The following is a 17,145-nucleotide window of genomic DNA, read 5'->3' on the forward strand; positions in this document are numbered from 1 at the left end:
TGTGGGAGAGGCACAGAGTGGTCACACTCACCTAGCCTCCCAAACAGCTCCACTCCCAGGGCAGCATAGATAAAAAACAGGAGCATGAAAAGAAGACCAAGGTTCCCTACCTACACAAGAGAGAAGCAGAACAATGTCAGCCCCGTGCTAGCCTGCTCTGCCCCGCCCCACCGCTCCCAGCACGGAGAGGGGCCCCGGCTACAATTCCACTTGGGCCCTGTGGCCTCGCTGGGACTGGAGCAGCACCCATCCTCAGAGGCTCTCTGTCCTGGCTCGGAATCGCTCTGTAAGCTAGCCTCTGCTCCTCCACGGCTCTCAACGCCTACTTTGTTCTCCCAGCTGCCCCTGGGAGCTGCTTTTCTCAGTCTTTCCCTCAACACATAGAGGGGCCCCACTCAGGGATCATGCCTACCACATGGAGAGGCCACCTCAGAGTCCCCACACTGGGTTGGTACTCCATGGACAGGGGCGCCAGGAGGGATCTCACACAACCACCTAGGAGAACCTGCCACCCAGCACCTGCACACACCACACCCCAGCATCTACTCCCGCCCCTTTTCAAGGCATTACCCAGGCCTCCGTCACTGACCCCCTCCCCCCGACAGCAAAAATGATGGAAGTCACTCAGATGGGGTTCAAAATGCTGCTGAGGCCAGCAGGCAAGATGGAGACAGGAAGTGCAGGGAGCTGGAGAGTGGGCACATGGGTGTAAGGTACATGTCAGACAGAGTGGCAGTCGGCTGAGTGAGTGGCTGGGGGGACAGGTGGACAGGAACTCGCTGAATGGAGGTCTGTCAGCTGGAGGATGGGCACAGGTGCAGGGGTGGCCAGGCAGCACGTTGGGCTGGAGAGTATGTGTGCAAGTGTGTTCCTGATGCAGATCGGGCTGAACAGTGAAGACGGATTCTGCAGTCCAGGGATAGGAAGGATTGGGGTAAGGCTGAAGGTGCAGAAATTCAGGATTCTCTTCTGCATTGGCTCAGAAGCTACCAGTGGAGTCCTCTGTCCCCACTGGCAAGCTCACCTTGGACCCTGCTGGCCTTGCTGTGGCCCCTTACCTCCCATGTGGACCAGCTGTCACTAATGCTCTTGCCCAAAGCCTGAGGCCAAGGTGGGATGCCATCTCCAACCTCTTCCAGATCAGCTGAGCCAAACGTTCAGGCATGACCGTGGCCTCAGGTCAGAGCAAGCAAGCAGGGGCCATGGCCATGGCCACTCTGAAGCTTGTTTCCTGAAGACTTGTGGTGGTCTTCAGGGGTGCTGGACTCCAACCTACCTGAGGCAGAGCTTGAACCACAGTATCCAGCAGGGCACGCATGCCTGTGGCCATCTTCAGTAGCTTCAGCACTAGGGCAGGAGCCGAGTGTCAGCAGGGCCAAGCTGACCCAACGGCCCAGGGCACCCTGGACACCATTCCCCTTCATTTTCTATCTACAGACCAGGGTTCCCTCTGGCTGCAGATGTCCCAGGCATCAGCTAAAGACGGAGCCTGTCTGTAGCCCATCCTAGACAGCCTAGGTACAGCCTGGACAGGGCACACAGAGGCCACCTACCACGGGCGATGCGAAGCACGCGCATGATGCGGATGATGGTGGGGTTGATGGGCAGGGCAGCATTCATCTCAATTTCCTCCAGCGCAATGCCCATGATGGACAGGAGGACTATGGCCAAGTCCAGCTGGTTCCACCTGGCCAGCCATGGGTGAAGCTTAGTGTGGCCATGGCTTGGAGTAGCTGCAGCTCAGCCAAAGCTCACCCAGAAGGGAAAAGAGCCTTCTCCCTACCACCTGCAGCCTGTCCCAGGCCACCTGCGGCCCTGACCTGCCCTGCATCCAAGACCACACACCTGTCCTTGAAGAACCTCCGGAACCCAAAGGCCACCAGCTTCAGTGCAGCCTCAAAGACGAAGACAATGGTAAAGACGTAGTTGCAGTACTTGAGGGCCTCATCCAGAGACTGGGGACAGAGGAGAGCTGGCTGAAGTGCCCTGTGGCTCCTAGCTGCCCCATCGCCTTGCTCCCTCAGTGCCAACTCCACAACACCCGTGGCATGCCCGAGGTCGTCACCCAGTGACCCTGTGAGCAGGCTGAGGACTTTATGAAAGGGAGGAACCAGGGTAGTCCCTGTCCTCAGCCCTGATGAGTGGATGGAATTTTCCACAGGTCGGGTGTGTTTCCACTAAAAGGCTCTGCTGCAGAGAACCTGCACTCCCTGAGGGGTACACAGAGCAAGTCCATGGAGGGTGATGAAAAGGACAACGGCCCTCAGACCTGAGGTCTCTGGCCAGCCCCTCCTGCTTTGGGATCCACATAATAGCGTCCACACCTGCAGGCAGGGCCCCGGTGGGTTTCAGCTCCTAATCTTGTGTTGGAACACAAGCTCCATGTCCCTCCCACCCTTGCGGGGGGTCCTCTTCCCAGTTCAACCCCTGCCTCTGGCCACCTTGGGCTGGTTGTAGTGCTCCATGGACATGGTGATGACGTTGAGGCAGATGATGAAGGTGATGAAGAGGTCCAGATAGTGGCTGGTGCAGAGCGAGTGGATGGAGCGGCGCGTATGGGAATAGTCTGCGTAGTACGGCCGGCGCTGCGCCTCTGTGGAGAAGGGGAGCCACTGAGCAACCCGACGCTGAGGGACTGCCTCTGCAATCCCTCCCATTCTGGCATACGAAGGCCCTGTCCTTTAAGTGTGGGGACGTGGCAGGCAGGGCCTCAACCTGGCCGGGTGGCCCCTGGACCAGGCTGGAGGAGGGAAGATTCTTTTAAGAAAGGCATGTTCTGATTCAGAGGTACCCATGAGGCCATGTTACCCAGGGAGCAGGACTGGGGCCCCCAACAGTGTCCAGGGGGCATGAGCCACCCCAGCCTCCCTATCTTGCCTGCCCAGACCCCATTCTTTAGTGGGGAGCAGAGGGGGGCAGTCTGGGGAGCAGAGGGACTGTCCTCTTCATCAACCACATGCTGACACTGGGGTTTAGACATCTTGCTGATAAGGTAGAGTCATCTCCCTGTCTGGGCTCTGCAGGCTCCACTTGGACAGAGATGACAAAGAAGCCATCCCCGGCTCCTCCCAGCCTCCAAGGGGCCACTAGTGACCACCTGTCGCTTGGGATGAGTAACAGGAGAACCTGAGGCTGAGGTCAGGACAGGTACCCTGAGGTACTCCTCCCCACAGGGTTATCTACACTAAGTGCTGAGGCTGCAGCAGCAGTCCTCTCAGGGTCCCACTGATGAGGGTCTTAGCCACCCTGCGCCCCAGAACCCACCTCGGCCTAGAACCACACACTTGGGGGCTGAAGGCCATGGTCTGAAAGAGCAGGGTCTGATGGGCAACCATCCCACCCTGGACCCACATGCTCCTCAGCCCAACGTGCAGTTATCAGCGAACTCAGCTCAGTGCAAGCAGCCAGGGGGGCCGACAGCCAGCTGAGACACCAGGGAGCAGCCATGAAGCCTGGGGGAACGAGGATGGACCTTGTCCCCTGGGCACAACAGACATGTGTACATGCTAGCCACAAGGAAGGTCAAGCAAGGGCAGGGCCAGCAACATGGACACTGGTGGGCAAGCCATTGACCTTCCTCCCACCCTCTGGCAGCACCCTGGCTCTTGTGCCCCACCCTGAGGTGGCCCCTGGAGGCCTGTGACACCCATCTTCCCCACTGCAGCAGCAGCAGCAGCGGCAGCAGCAGGCTGAGCATGCACGGCAGGGCAGGTACCTGGGTTGGGGAAAGTGCCTGGAAAAACAAGGACACGTCTGAGTGGCTGTGGTGGGGACACTGTGTGGGAAGCCCTTCTTGCTCCCAAGCTAGGGCCCACTGTCCTGACTCCAATTCATGAGAGGCCTGGGAGGGTCCCATCTACCTCCTGAGCCCTCACGGGGTATCCTGCATCCTGTCATGGCAGGCACCCCAGCTGCTCACTCCAGCTGGCCCCTCTTCCACGGCCTGGCTCCCATGCAAGGTGGCCACGTGCAGAGCCATCTGGGCCGGGGGCTGCGGGCCCAGAGCTGGGTGCCACACAGCATGCGTTCAGGTACCGACCCTCCACCTTGGGGGCCGCCTTACTCCTGCGCCTCCTCTCCAGGCGCCGCAGCCGTTTCTCCTCACGCCGCCGTGCCTCCTCAGCCTCCTGGTGCTGCCGGCACTTGTGGAAGTTCTCCACCACCACACCCACAAACATGTTAAGCACGAAGAAGCTGACGATGAGCAGGAAGGAGATGAAGTACAGCAGCATCCAGGGGTTGTGGTTCTGCACGGGCTGCAGCACACAAGGAGGAGGGCCCTTGACCATCGCCTTCTTGCCCAGAAGCCCTCCCTGTGGGTAGGAAGGGACTGCACCAGGGCAGACCAGAGTCCTGGGGAAGGCTTCTGAGATGACCCGACCCAATCCCAAAGACATGCGCGGTTTGCTCACGGTTGCCCATGAGAGCCGTCTCAGACTTGCATACCTGCTGGTCAATGCCCACGGCGTCAAGCCCATCATACATGATGTTCACCCAGCCATCCTTGGATGACAGCACAAACAGGGACATCAGCGCCTGTGCAGCAGGGCAAGGGTCACTGGCAAGATAGGACCGTAGCCATGTTGCCACACCCCTAGACACCTCCATAGCCATACTGCACGCATTCCATACCAACCTGGCCCAGGTTGTCAAAGTTGTACTTGCGCCTCACCCAGCGGTAATGGGCAGCATGGCACTCGGCCTTGGTGGTGATATTCCTGGTATCTGTGCCCTCGCAGTAGTAGAATTTGCCCTTGAAAAGCTGACCAGAAGGAGCTGTCACTCCAGGGAGCCTGGCCCAATCACTGCCCACAGACCTGCCTACCTCAGGCCTCTTGGATTCCAAACTTGACGTGCTGACCACCCACCATGGAGGACAGGACACATCCCACCAGTGGGGAGCAGAAGCCTAGGGTGGGGGCAGACTCTGGACAAGCCGGGGCCACACACCTGCACCCCGAGGATGCCAAAGATAATGAAGAAGGCGCAGCAGATGAGGACGATGTTCCCAATGGGCCTGAGTGATGATATCAGAGTCTCTACAACCAGCTTGAGGCCCGGAGCTCGGCTGATGACCCTGCACCCAGGCAAAGGGGATATGCCGTTGGGTGCGCCTATGAGGGCAACCAGCGGGTAGAAGCAAGGGCACATGCAAAGGCCCTGAGGTGATGTGAGTGTATGGCTGAGAGCCATACAGTTGGGCAGAGGTGGGGCTGGGCTTCTGGGTTCTTTCTGGGTATATATGGGTGGCCCCCGGCCCCACACCCCCCCCCCACCTCAGAGGCCGCAGGGTCCGAAGCAGGCGCAGCACACGCAGGACGCCCAGGATCTTGGCACCACCAGCTGAGGCCATGGCCACGATGATGTCAACCAGGGACACCAGGACAAGAAGCCCATCCAGCACATTCCAGCTGCTCTGCAGGTAGGCATGCTCACCCCACAGCAGTCCCAGGGCTACCACCTGGGGGAGAGACAGTCACATATAGGCTTGGCAGAGGGTCCCAGGACAGGGTAGGGTGGGGCAGGGACCTGAGGGGAAGGGGGACATCAGTACCTTCACCATCATCTCTACCACGAAGATGGCTGTGAAGATGTAGTTGGAGACGCTGAGGAAGGCCCTCTCCTGCAGGGAGAGACCAGTGGGAGGTCCAAGTCCACCTGACCCTGTCCCACCCGGGGGCCGGCTATGTTCAGGGACTCACGGTGCTGCCTGGGTCAATGTCTGGTCTCTCCAGGGCAATGGTGATGCAGTTGAGGAAGATGAAGACAAGGACCACATGGTCAAACATTTTGTGTGCGATGACTTTCTGGCAGGAGACTCGTAGCCTGAGGAGGCAGCCGAGGTGAGAAGACCCCCAAACAGACTCAGTGTCTTTTCACGTCGCCTGAGATGAAGTGCTTGACCATGGGTGGGTCAGTTTGGGCTTGCTCTACCCTCCCAGTAGGGTGAAGCCTCAGTGGCTGTTGGATTTAACCCAGCTCACCTGTTCTGTGGTGGGAAGAGGTACAGGGCCCAGGACTCCCGGCTGCGGCACCACTGGGGAGCATAGGGTTCGAGCACTTTGTGCAGACGGTAGCAGCAGCTCTGGGGATAGAGGCAGCTTCTGCGTCACAGTAGCCTCCTCTCGCTGCTTTAGCGCAGGACCACTCTGACCCTCCCACCTCAGGACAGCCTTTCTTGCTACTGCCCACCCGGGCAACGGGAGGGTAGCCAGGCTGGGAGCCACGGGAATGGAGGAGTTGACAGGCTCCCAAGCCAGGCTCAGCCAATCAACTGCTGTTTGTGGTGACCACCTCTCTTCTTCAACCACAGAGGCAGCGCCTGACCATGAGGAGCCTGGCCTCCAATGGCAGGCAGCTCCTAGCCTGAGACAAACTAGACACCTGCCCCGACTCACCTGCTCCCTTCCCTTCTAACCGAGACAGGAGCTGGGATAACTGTGGATGTGGTTAGCACTCTGCCTTCAGTCACTACCGGAGAGGGATGGAAACGGCTCTGGGGTAGCCCGTGCACCACCTTATTTCACCCACTCACATCCTCTATGTCATCATCAAACTCGGCCATGTCCTCCTTGTGGCTGTCGATTCGCAGGAAGAACTCACTGGGCAGGGCCATCATCTGCCCATTGCAGTCATGGAACTTGGTGGGTAGGAGGGCAGCAGGCCGTGGGGGACACAGGTCCAGAGCGCTGTGGTGGTCCAATGACTCGGCCCGCTGCAGGGGGGTGGCACGGGGCCCAGGCGAGGCTCCCGGGTGGGTCCTTGTGCCTGGTTTACTGTCCTCAGCCTCATCATCTGTGCTGCCCTTTCCCTCGCCAGACAGCAGGGACTCACGCTCCCCACACTGGCTGCGGCGCTTGAGGCTGGGTGCGCGGCCCAGGCTGTTCCAGCTGGAGCGCCGGCTGCTCCCAGCACTGTTGGGGCCCCATGGGGCACACGGGGAGCTGCGGAGGCTGGCCTGAGGGTGACAGGGAATGAGCAGACTGGTACAGGCCCGAGGATCATCACATACCCCAGTTTCTGGGGTGGGAGGGCCTGTCCCAAGATGTTACTGTCAGCTGCCATCATGGGGCATCTATGAAACACTTGCTGTATGCCTGGCCATGCATGGCTAGGCAAAGCACTCTGCCAGGGCACTGCCAATGTTCCCCCTTCAGGTAATACCTGACTTGGCTGGGCATGGTTAGAGCCATAGCCCAGGTCTCCTCTCTACACCACTCAAGGGGTCTCCAGACTCATCCTCACCTCCAGGGTCTCACTGGAGCTGAGCCTTGCTCTCCTCTATCCTGTCTCTGTCTGTCTCTCAGAACCCCCTGGCAAGTGACTGACAAGCTGTGCTAAGTGGCTCACCCCAAGATTCTGATTTCTCCATCAGACATAATCTTCTCCACACGGTCTAGCCACTGTCTCTGTACACCCTCACTTGATCCTTCTCAGGGTCTCAGAAGCCATGGGAAGCCATCACCAGGCACTCTAGGTGTGAGCTGCCACATCCTCCACGACCCACGGACCCTCAGCCTGGCCCATTTGTCAGTTTCCCAGGTGGCTTTTAAAAGTCTCTATCGGCCCCCTTGTCCCTCTGGTGTGCCCTGTGCTTGGCCAGCTCTTATCTTCTACTGTACTTTTGCACAGCTGCAAGCAAGAGGGATCATAACACACATTCATTCTTCTCTCGTGGCTCCAGGCTTGTCTCATAGGAATAGCTACCTTAGCTTCCAGGAACAGAGTGGCCCTGACCCTCAGTCTCGGACAGGGCTGGGGTGTTATGGGACCCTCCCTTATCTCAGGGGCTGGGGTTGGTCCCTACCAGAGACTTCTGGTCCCCCGGTTGGGGGTCCACAGAGCCACTGCTGCTGTGCTGTGAGTCCAGGAGAACATGGGCCACATCCAGGTGTGGGGAGCTCTTTGGTGTGGGCATAGGTGTAGCCGCCGTGTGCGTGATGAGAGGCGGCGGCAGGCTGCCCCGGCCCTCGAGGTGCCCATTAGGGGTCACAGCCAGGGAGTACATCTTCATCTCTAGGGATGAATGAAGGGGCTGTCTGAGCCTCCAGAGGTCTCAGCAGTAGAAACCTACCCACCAGAACTCTGCCTCAGTCTATGCCAGTGGTTCTCAACCCTCCTAATGATGCAATCCTTTAATACAGTTCCTCATGTTGTGGTGACCCCCAGCCATAAAATTATTTTTGTTGCTATTTTATAAATGTAATTTTGCTATTCCTTTTTTTTTTTTTTTTTTTTTTACGAGACAGGGTTTCTCTGTATTGTTTCGGAGGCTATCGATCCAGCCCGGCCTCGAACTCACAGAGATCCGCCTGCCTCTGCCTCCCGAGTGCTGGGATTAAAGGCGTGTGCCACCACCGCCCGGCTAATTTTGCTATTCTTATGGATTGTAATGTAAATGTCTGATTGCAGGACATCTGTGACCCCAAAAAGGGTTGAGAACCACTGGTCTACACCATCTATGCATATACCTGTGGCCTGAAGATCTCTGAGCTTATCAAAATCTTCCTCCAAGTGGGTAGATGTCTTGTCCTCGTCGGTGTCAGATCTGGTGGCATCACCCTGAACCCATGCGACACAAGGTTACGTGTGATGCTCCCACAGCAGGATGCTCTGTACCCAGCCCCAGTCACATGTTTGGGAGCACAAGGCGGATGTGTGGGCCCAGAGGTTGCAGTGTGAACATGTGTCTGCTGTGGCAAGACTGCCTCCATGCCCGGCTCTCTTATTCACCCCTTACCTCGGCCTGGAAGCCCTCCACCAGGATGGCTACCAGCAGGTTGAAGAGCACGTAGTTCCCAAAGGTCATCAGGGCCACAAAGTACAGGGCAGCCCAGGAGGAGGTGGAAGCCATGCCGTTGTAGAGGACCACGTTCCAGTCTTCCTGTGTGAGGATCTGCAGGGGAGCGTTTGCAGGGTTGAAAGTAGCTCTGGGCCCACAAGGAGACCCTTGAGCCTCCCTGGGGGATAGAGCCAGGGGTCTCCACAGTCCCTGGGTTCCTTGGGGCTTTACCTCTGGCTGTCCTGGGGACACCTGGGGCTGTACCTGGAACACAGTGACGATGGCCCACAGCAGGGAGTCGAAGTTCTTCCTGTCAGGGACTGTGTCTCCAGAGTCTGTCTTCAGGCTGAACTTACAGCCAAACAGGTGCATTCCCAGGATGCTGAGGGGGATGGGCACTGAGTGGGAGGGGCCCAGTACCCCCTCTGCCTCAGTTGGCTGCCAGCCTCAGCATACCCTACTTTTGCAGTAAGGGCCAACCCTGGGGCTCCACAATTTCTCTACAACTGAAAAAGCCTTAACCATTATAGGGGTGGGCAAAAGGCTACCAAAGTGCCTTCGGACAGTGGCAAGGACATCCAGTTTCAGTGGCCTGTGGAATGCTCACTCTCCCACTCCCTCCCCAAGTGGCAAGACTGGCACACAGGAGTCACCAAGCAGACTCCATTAGAAGCCAGCACCATCCCCAGGGCCCAGCTTATCTCTTCCGTCCCTGCACCCACAGAGCAGAACCCCGCCCCCACATTCCCAATGCCCTAACATCAGTGCTGCCCGAGGGGGATGCTTGGGCCCCACCCACCTGAAAATGAAGATGAAGAGCATGAGTAGCATGCAGAAGGTGGCCACATTGTCCATGGTCCTCATGAGCACCACCAGCTGCCGCCGCAGGGCAGGCAGGAAGCGCACCAGCTTCAGCACCCGTAGCAACCGAAATGTGCGGAGCACAGACAAGCCACCATCTGCCTGTCCCACGATCTCCCAGACGCTATGGGTTGGGATGATAGTATGAGGGTCAGGAGGGCCAGTCTGGGAGCCACCATAGCTTCTGTTCAACCCCATAGCTGGGGGCAGGCCCAGCTGCAGCATGGTACCCTGGGAACTACAGTAGCCCCATCTGCTGCAGATCCTCAGCCTCAGGGAAGCTCTAGTTTCCAGCTGTCAGGGGACTTGGTGACAGGGCCTTCTACCCTGGCCTTTCATGTTGGCCTCATGTGTATGCTCAGTTCATTCCTTCCAGGTACGAGACCCTCCTCTGAAGGGATTTGGGCCCCAATCTCAAGTGTTCCATCATTCTGTGCTCATTTTGCTCTTGCAAATGCCACTTCCCACCCCAGGACCAGTGTTAGACTGCCGGAAAGCCGGCCCCACTACAGACATGGCTGACCAACTGTACAGTGTGGACAAGGCTCCAAGGTGGGGATTAGACCACCAGGTCTACTATGTGAGTGACCAGGGTTCTCATTTCCATCACCCTGCCCTCTATGTATTCTGTCATTTACCCTTCCAGCTATGGCAGGCTTTACTCTCTACTGAGTGAGGCTCACTGGACCTCTGCCCTGGGTGGGGATAGGTCCTACCTGATGATAACAACAATGCCGTCAAAGATGTTGTAGGGGTTCCGGATGTAGCCTAGTGGGCCACAGGCTAGCAACTTCAGTAGCATCTCCAGGGCGAACATGCTGGTGAACACGATGTTGCTTATCTCCAGTGCATTGGTCAGCTCATCAGGCTGTGGGTCAGAAACCACCATGATTCCTGCCCTTTTGGGGACACAGAACCCAGAAGCCAAAGCAAATCCACTGTATCAAGAATGCAAGGGACCAACAGCTACTCAGCCTCTTAGAAGAGCTGCCTACTACCTGGGAAGAGGACACTAGGACCTGAGAATGTCTCCTCTACACAGAAAGCCAATTTGGCTCTTCCAGTCTGGCAGTCCTCATCCTGATCTTCCACTAATGACAGCTGAAAAAAATAGTGCTGCCAAGTCTCCCCAAACACCCCTTCCTCTGGAGGCCCTGAGAACACAGGATAGGTCTGAGGCATTGTGCCGGGGCCCGGGATGGGCTATGGAGGCACAAGACACCAGTGTTGGCACCCACAGTCACCCCCACCTCTTCCTTTGCAGAAGTCCCAGCAGGTCTCTTACAATGAGTGTGCGAACACTCCTGCCTGTGTAGGAGTATGTGCATGTGTGTTTGCCTATACCTGTACCACTGTGAGCTGCATGTGTGCATACCCATGTACTCCTGCATGGTAGACAGGTTTGGGTGTGTGTACCCTAGCACAATTAGAGCACAAACATAAATGCATTGTACCGGACACTTGATGTGCAGACACTTGTTCATATGCATCTGCCCCCACCACGGGTGAACCGATGTCGGTGTTCATAGGTGAATCTGTGTGTACAGTGCAAATGCATGTGCACTAGCCTCTGTGTACACAGGTGAGCCTTGAGCATGTGCAATGTACATGCATGCAAATGATTTTCATGCACACAGTGGAATCATGCATTTGCAGTATGCATCCATGCACACTTGTGCACACATATGTGCATAAGTGAGACTGATATGTGCAGTGTTTGCACATATGCATGTATTCATGGGTTCTTCAAGATGGAGTTGACCTATCCTCACCCTAGCACCACCTGCCCAGGTCTGCCTACGGCCGCAGTGGTTAGATTTCCTCTGCTTACTCCAAGATGAGGAAAAGGAACTGAAAAAGCCCAGAAACAGAAGAGACAGAAGCCCCAGGGAATCGCTCCATTCCCTAAAAGTGGGCTGAGCTTCTGGAGCTTCCTGGCCCCCAGGAGTGCCTGCCCTGCTAGGCTTTGCCTTGTTTTTCCTAGTGTGGTTGTCCCTGGGGCTGAGGAAGGAGCAGGCTTGCAGCACCCATGCTTGTGAGGAGCCCAGGTACTCCTTGATCTTCCTCAAAGGGCCAGCCACGCTGCCGATCCCTTCTAGTCTCTCAGGTCCCCAAAGACAGGGCCGGGAAGCCGAGGGAGTTTTGGGAGCTCCTCTCCAGGGAGACTTGGAGAGACCTTGCTCCCTGGGATGAGCAGCTGGGTGGAGACCCTTGCTGTGCTTCTGGGCCCTCTCACTCTTAAGGGTAGTCCCTGGTGATCTCAGCCCACCCATCACTCCCATAGCCAGGAGCTGCTCAACTAGAGCCAAAAGAACCCCAGTCTAAGGAACCATAATTGCTGACGGAACAAAAGCCCCAGGTCAGGTAGCTCCCTAGCTCTAGTGCCAACCCACAGAGACCCTAGGAAAAGCTGCTTTCTGCTTCTAACACTGGTGCTTATCAACTTGCAAGCCCAGCCCTGCTTTGCCCCAAGGGAGGGGGCCCACCTGCTCATGATACTCAACGCCCATGCTCAGCGTGTTGACGAGGATGGCTGCCATGATGCCCCTGTTGAAGTACTTGCTGTCCACGATTCGACGCAGCTTGCCACTGAAGGAAGCCCAGAGGTGGCCTAGTCCTCTTGGATGTGAGGCTGTCTGCCGAGGTGGCCGCCGTCTCTCACTGCCACGACCTGGTGTGCTTACTTCATTGGGCTGCTGCACAGGGTCCCGGCAATCCCCGTGTCGTACATCCTGTGTAAACTCATAGACTCCATGGGCATCTGAGTCTCCACTCTCTGAGCCACTAAACTCAAACTCAGGGTCCTCCAGGGCGCTGGCACAATACGGGCAGCTCTTCAGCTCACAGGTCAGCGTGCCGGCCTGAGGGCTGGGCAGGGGGCAAGGCACACTCAGGCCGGACAGGTGGCTAGAGGCTCGGCCTAGTCCTGTGAGGCAAAGACATAGGCGTGGTTAGGTTCCTGCAGCAGCACCCAGGGTCTAGCCGCCCCAAGCTTCTGGTCTTCATTTCCCCGCCTATACAACCCCCATTTTAGGTTTCTCGCATAGAAAGGGACAGTCTGCGGACCCTAAGTCTTTCAGAACTATGTCCCATACACAAAAATGGCCTTACAGTTAGTTCCTCTTGGGGCCAGGCAGGAGCAATGGGATGCAGGCCCAGAACACTTGGGGCCCAGGACTAGCCTTGCCTGGGTACTTCCCCCCCGACTTTCCTTCACACGGTGGGGCTGGGTCCTCACCTTGTTCCCCAACCACGTGCTGGATCTTCTCATAGGGGCCGGGGCTGCCCAGGCTCAGAGGGTTGCGTGCTGCAGCCCCTGGGGTTCCAGCCCCCCGTAGCCCCTTGGGTCGTGGGCTGGTGCCACCTTTGCTGTTGATTGCTCCTGAAGGCAGGATGGTGGGGTAGTTCATGGTGCCCAGACCTGAGGCCAGCTTGAGACTGGCAGCAGCGGCTATGGAGTGTGCCACCCGGGCTCTTTCCTGCGGCCCCTCCACATGGCAGTCAGCATGGTAGATACTGTGCACAGACTCAGAGTCTGGTGGCCCATGGCCTGGGGGTGGCGGCGAGGGGGGCACACAGGCCCGGACCAACCTGGTGTCACCGGCACCGGGCTCTGGGCTGGGCCTACGTGGACCACTGTGGCTGAAGTGGTAATGGTGGTGGTGGTGGTGGTGGTGATGGTAGACCAGGTGGTGCACGGAAGCCGCTCGCCTGCCTGGCCGCCGCGGCCGCCGCCCGGGGCCTTGGCCATGCAGAGTGCTGCTGGGGTCCACCTTCTTACGCCAGCGGCTCTGCCAGCGGGCGTAAAGACGCAGGCTACGGCGTTTAACCTTGCGGAAGATGTGGCCCACATACTTGAGGAGCTCTTCATAACAGCTGCCGGGCTCTGAGAAGCTGGCCAGGGTGCTGTCGTTGGACAGGTAGCGGGCCCGCTGTTCACGCATCAGCTGGTTTTCCCTCTGCTTTGTCTCCGAGAACTGCGTGGCTATCACCACCAAGCACAGGTTGATCATGAAGAAGGAGCCCACCTGTGGCAGGGGGCGTGTGACCACCAGCAGCTCCAGATTAAGCCCCACCGGGACCTGCTCTGGGGGCTGGGGCCTAGCCGCAATATTCTAAGCAGAAATGTTCCAGGCGTTCAATAGGTAGCAAAATAGGTATTTTGCAACTGTGTGATAATGGGACAGGGACCTCCCTTGGGATCCTGCGTGCAGGACTTCTTGCTCCTCAGGTTTGTCCTCAACACCCTCTCCACTATGGCCACACTGTCCTTCTGTGGGGCCTTCCCAGCCAGTCCCTACGGCCCGTTCTCCTGGCACAGGCTCTCCTCTATGTCCTGCCATGGGGGCTGTCTGAGAATACAACTGTATGACGTCCCTTCCCTGCTGGGTCTCTGTAGGCAGCTCCTGTGTCTGATGACCTAACAATGTGCTAAACTGAGGACCGCAGGACACTGAGGGACACGAGGAGACTTTAGGGGGCACTATGTGTGGTGGGAATGTTAATGGGGGGCACGAGCTGGAGAAGTGTAGGGTCATGGACGCTGAGAGAGACCGCCAGAGACCATGCCCACTGCAGGGGGCTGAGCTAGGAGGTCATGTTAGTTATGGGGAGACTGTGTTGGGGGGGGCAGACAAAATGTGGAGGGCTGGGACTGACTGTTCTGTAGCTTCTGGGCATCACCTTGGACCTAGGGGCTGGATGGCCCTTCCATCCTGCCTACTTCTTCCCCTGTAGGCGGGGCAGAAAAGGCCCCTGCCTGTCCACCCGCCAGAGCCCATCCCAGCAGCTGCCTCCATACCGCTGAGCCCAGGGACTCTAGGACGTCCAGAATAAATAACACGGGAGAAGGGGCAGGATGTGGCTTCTTCCCCCATCAAATGCAGGACGCCCACCAGCCAATCACGCCCACACTCACGATGATGAGGAGGATGAAGTAGATGAAGTTGTAGAACGAGTGGGCGTCCATGACGTAGTACATGATGTCCACCCAGCCCTCCAGTGTGATGACCTGACGAGGCAAGCAGCTGCACATGGGCCCACACCCTCCAGCCCCCAAGGGAGGCAGCGCATGCCACACCCCAGCGCGGGTGCCTGTCCCGGGGCTCAGCATTCCACGCCCCCAGGTGACCCCAGGCTACCCGGGGCTCACCATTCCACGCCCCCAGGTGACCCCAGGCTATCAAGGCACCTGAAAGATGGCGATCCAAGCGTAGCCGATGTTGTCGAAGTTGATGGCACCATTGTGAGGGTTGAACTCCCCCGAGCGGCACACGTTGTAGTACTGGTTCCAGTTGATACAGGCATTGCGGCCGGCACCCCCGTCCTCAGCCTGCGGCTGCCCATAGGCCTCCCAGCCAAGTGTGCACTGCACACGGAGCTCACGACGGCTGGGGATGTGTGAGCACTTCTGCATGCCATTGTCGCGGCGTGAGGAGCAGATGAAAGGGTTCTCCTCACCCTCCTCTGTTTGGTAGTATGGACGCAGGAAGGTCAGGTTGTTGTTCCTGGGTTGCAGAAGGTCAAGGAACGGCTTGAGTTTCCTGGCCGAGCTCCACTCCCCCATTCACTCATCCAGTCTTACTCAGGGCCGCTGAGCCTGAATCCCGCATGCGCATCAAGATAGCAGTTCCCTTCTACTCCCTCACCTGGGCCTAAACTTGAGATGACGAGGGAAGAGGTACTGGGCACAGTGTGGTACCCAGCTCACGGCATCATCTCTGCCGCAGTGACTGACAGGTGATACTTGAAGCATCCCAAGGCCTCTGGACCCACCCTTACTCCCTTCCCACGGTGTCTTACATCTTTCCCAAAAGTTGACTTCTCTTGAGTGGGGCCTGGCAACTTGGGCCAGGCAGCATTGTCTCCACAGCTCTAGGCTCTCTGGAATCTCCTCATGGACCCACTATCTTCCTCCCTCTCAGCCCTCATATCCTTCTCCATGAACATCTCAGCAGCTCTGAGACCCGGACACACAGAGACCAGGAAACCCTTGGCCTGTGGGTATCCATCCTAGAGGCTCAGTGCTCAGGTATCTGACTTGTGCTGGAGGAGGCAGGCAGTTCATAAGCAGGGTCTAGCGAAGAGCAGGGTGCCTCCCAGCACCGTTGTCACTTTCCAGGGAAGCCCTAGAAGGTCACCAGCCTTGGGTCACCTGTCTTCTGATGCCGTACAGCGGGGCCCAGGATGAAGGGGACAGACGCACCCTCATTCCCATGAAGCAGACGCCATGTTGGCATGAGGGTGCCAACTCAGGAAGCACTTGAGTCAGGCAGATGCAAGGGAGCTGGACAGAGGGCAGCAGCCACTGGGGGTATTGTGCCAGGAGCTGGCAGACAGATGAGCACAGTTCCCTCCCTCAGACGGGCCTCTGGGGCTAAAGACACCTGGTATCAAACCCTCACAGCCACTCACAGAGAAAAACTGTTCGAGAGGAAGTGGCCTCCACCCAGGCTCCCCTAGAGTGTGCCCCTGAACTACCAAGCCTGTGTCCTCATCTCCACCTTGACATGCCTCTGGGACTGCACTTGTACCTACTGCAGCCTGTCCTGAGTAGAGCTGAGCACCCTAGAATCTCACCACAAACTAGGACCTAGGTTTACTCTATGGGTACCCAAGGACGGAATACCTTGGGGGTGGGGTCTCATACCAGGGTGGGGCAGCAGAACAGTCTTGGAGAGATGATCTTTTTGCAGGTGGGGCCTGCAGAAGGGGAAGGCCTGAAGGGCCAAAGTCAAGAGACAACATTTGGGGGTCATGGCTGGCTAGGTGGACAGAGCCTTACAACACCGGTGGGGTCTCGCACACCTGACGAAGGTGCTGTCCAGGAAGCAGCGGTTCCGCAGCAGGCCAGCCCAGAGCTGGACCCCAACAATGCCGAAGATGAAGAAGACGAAGAAGCAGAGCAGAAGAACATTCCCAAGCATGGGCAGCGTGTCCAGCAGCAGAGTGACCAGGATCCGCATGCCTGAGGGAGGCAGGACTGGGGCTCAACACAGCTAAGCCCAGGTAGAGGGTCCTGGGGTGCCTCCCCCCAGCACTGCCCACCGCTCACAAATCCACATCAAGGCTATCTGTGTGCAGAGGCCAGGGTCAGGAAAGGCCAATGGGCAGCCTAGAGGGCAGTCAGGCTGCAGCCCCAGACAGCCAAGGCAAACCTGTCCCTGCTCCACCTCATCCCCACGGTGGACCAGTGTGGGGAACCCCAGCACACTGGGCTCTGATTTCCAATCAAGAACAGACCTGCAGGGCCCTGCTATAGGAAAGGCAAGGGAGGTGCCGTATCTCACAGCAATGTTGAAGCCCATTTTCCTGGGTGGTGTATGAACTTGAATGAATCTAGGAAGGGGTCAACAGTGGCCTCATCCTGGGTCTGCCTCCTCAGGCATCAAAGAATGCAGCTCAGAATCTGCGCAGGGCCGGTCTAGGCCATGGGCAGAGCACTGGGCCACACAACTAGGTCAGAGACGGAACCATAGTCTTGAGGAACCCAGAGAGGGGTG

The 17,145-nt window shown here is 57.8% G+C and overlaps 1 protein-coding gene across 5 annotated transcripts in view; it reads right to left on the reverse strand.

The window, feature by feature from the left end:
* Nucleotides 1-17,145, reverse strand: part of Cacna1h (calcium voltage-gated channel subunit alpha1 H) — a 58,246-nt gene that overhangs the window by 4,375 nt on the left and 36,726 nt on the right. For 3 of the 5 annotated variants that reach the window (XM_013121712.3, XM_040748329.1, XM_013121711.3), the window contains 26 exons: nt 16,451-16,610; nt 14,835-15,150; nt 14,562-14,654; nt 12,882-13,671; nt 12,130-12,569; nt 10,360-10,511; nt 9,582-9,767; nt 9,047-9,164; nt 8,741-8,896; nt 8,472-8,562; nt 7,808-8,016; nt 6,536-6,958; nt 5,985-6,085; nt 5,703-5,826; nt 5,555-5,623; nt 5,277-5,461; nt 4,951-5,077; nt 4,637-4,762; nt 4,447-4,536; nt 4,064-4,256; nt 3,716-3,733; nt 2,442-2,593; nt 1,846-1,955; nt 1,554-1,687; nt 1,277-1,347; nt 32-110 (listed from right to left, as the gene is read on the reverse strand). In XM_013121712.3, the coding sequence (XP_012977166.2) occupies nt 32-110; nt 1,277-1,347; nt 1,554-1,687; nt 1,846-1,955; nt 2,442-2,593; nt 3,716-3,733; nt 4,064-4,256; nt 4,447-4,536; nt 4,637-4,762; nt 4,951-5,077; nt 5,277-5,461; nt 5,555-5,623; nt 5,703-5,826; nt 5,985-6,085; nt 6,536-6,958; nt 7,808-8,016; nt 8,472-8,562; nt 8,741-8,896; nt 9,047-9,164; nt 9,582-9,767; nt 10,360-10,511; nt 12,130-12,569; nt 12,882-13,671; nt 14,562-14,654; nt 14,835-15,150; nt 16,451-16,610 (4,713 nt within the window). The remainder of the gene's footprint in view (nt 1-31; nt 111-1,276; nt 1,348-1,553; nt 1,688-1,845; nt 1,956-2,441; nt 2,594-3,715; nt 3,734-4,063; nt 4,257-4,446; nt 4,537-4,636; nt 4,763-4,950; nt 5,078-5,276; nt 5,462-5,554; nt 5,624-5,702; nt 5,827-5,984; nt 6,086-6,535; nt 6,959-7,807; nt 8,017-8,471; nt 8,563-8,740; nt 8,897-9,046; nt 9,165-9,581; nt 9,768-10,359; nt 10,512-12,129; nt 12,570-12,881; nt 13,672-14,561; nt 14,655-14,834; nt 15,151-16,450; nt 16,611-17,145) is intronic. The other 2 variants (XM_040748331.1, XM_040748330.1) reach the window with 1 other exon arrangement.

This window comes from Mesocricetus auratus, unplaced genomic scaffold (genome assembly GCF_017639785.1).
Source record: "Mesocricetus auratus isolate SY011 unplaced genomic scaffold, BCM_Maur_2.0 Super-Scaffold_100007, whole genome shotgun sequence".
Classification (NCBI taxonomy): domain Eukaryota; kingdom Metazoa; phylum Chordata; class Mammalia; order Rodentia; family Cricetidae; genus Mesocricetus; species Mesocricetus auratus.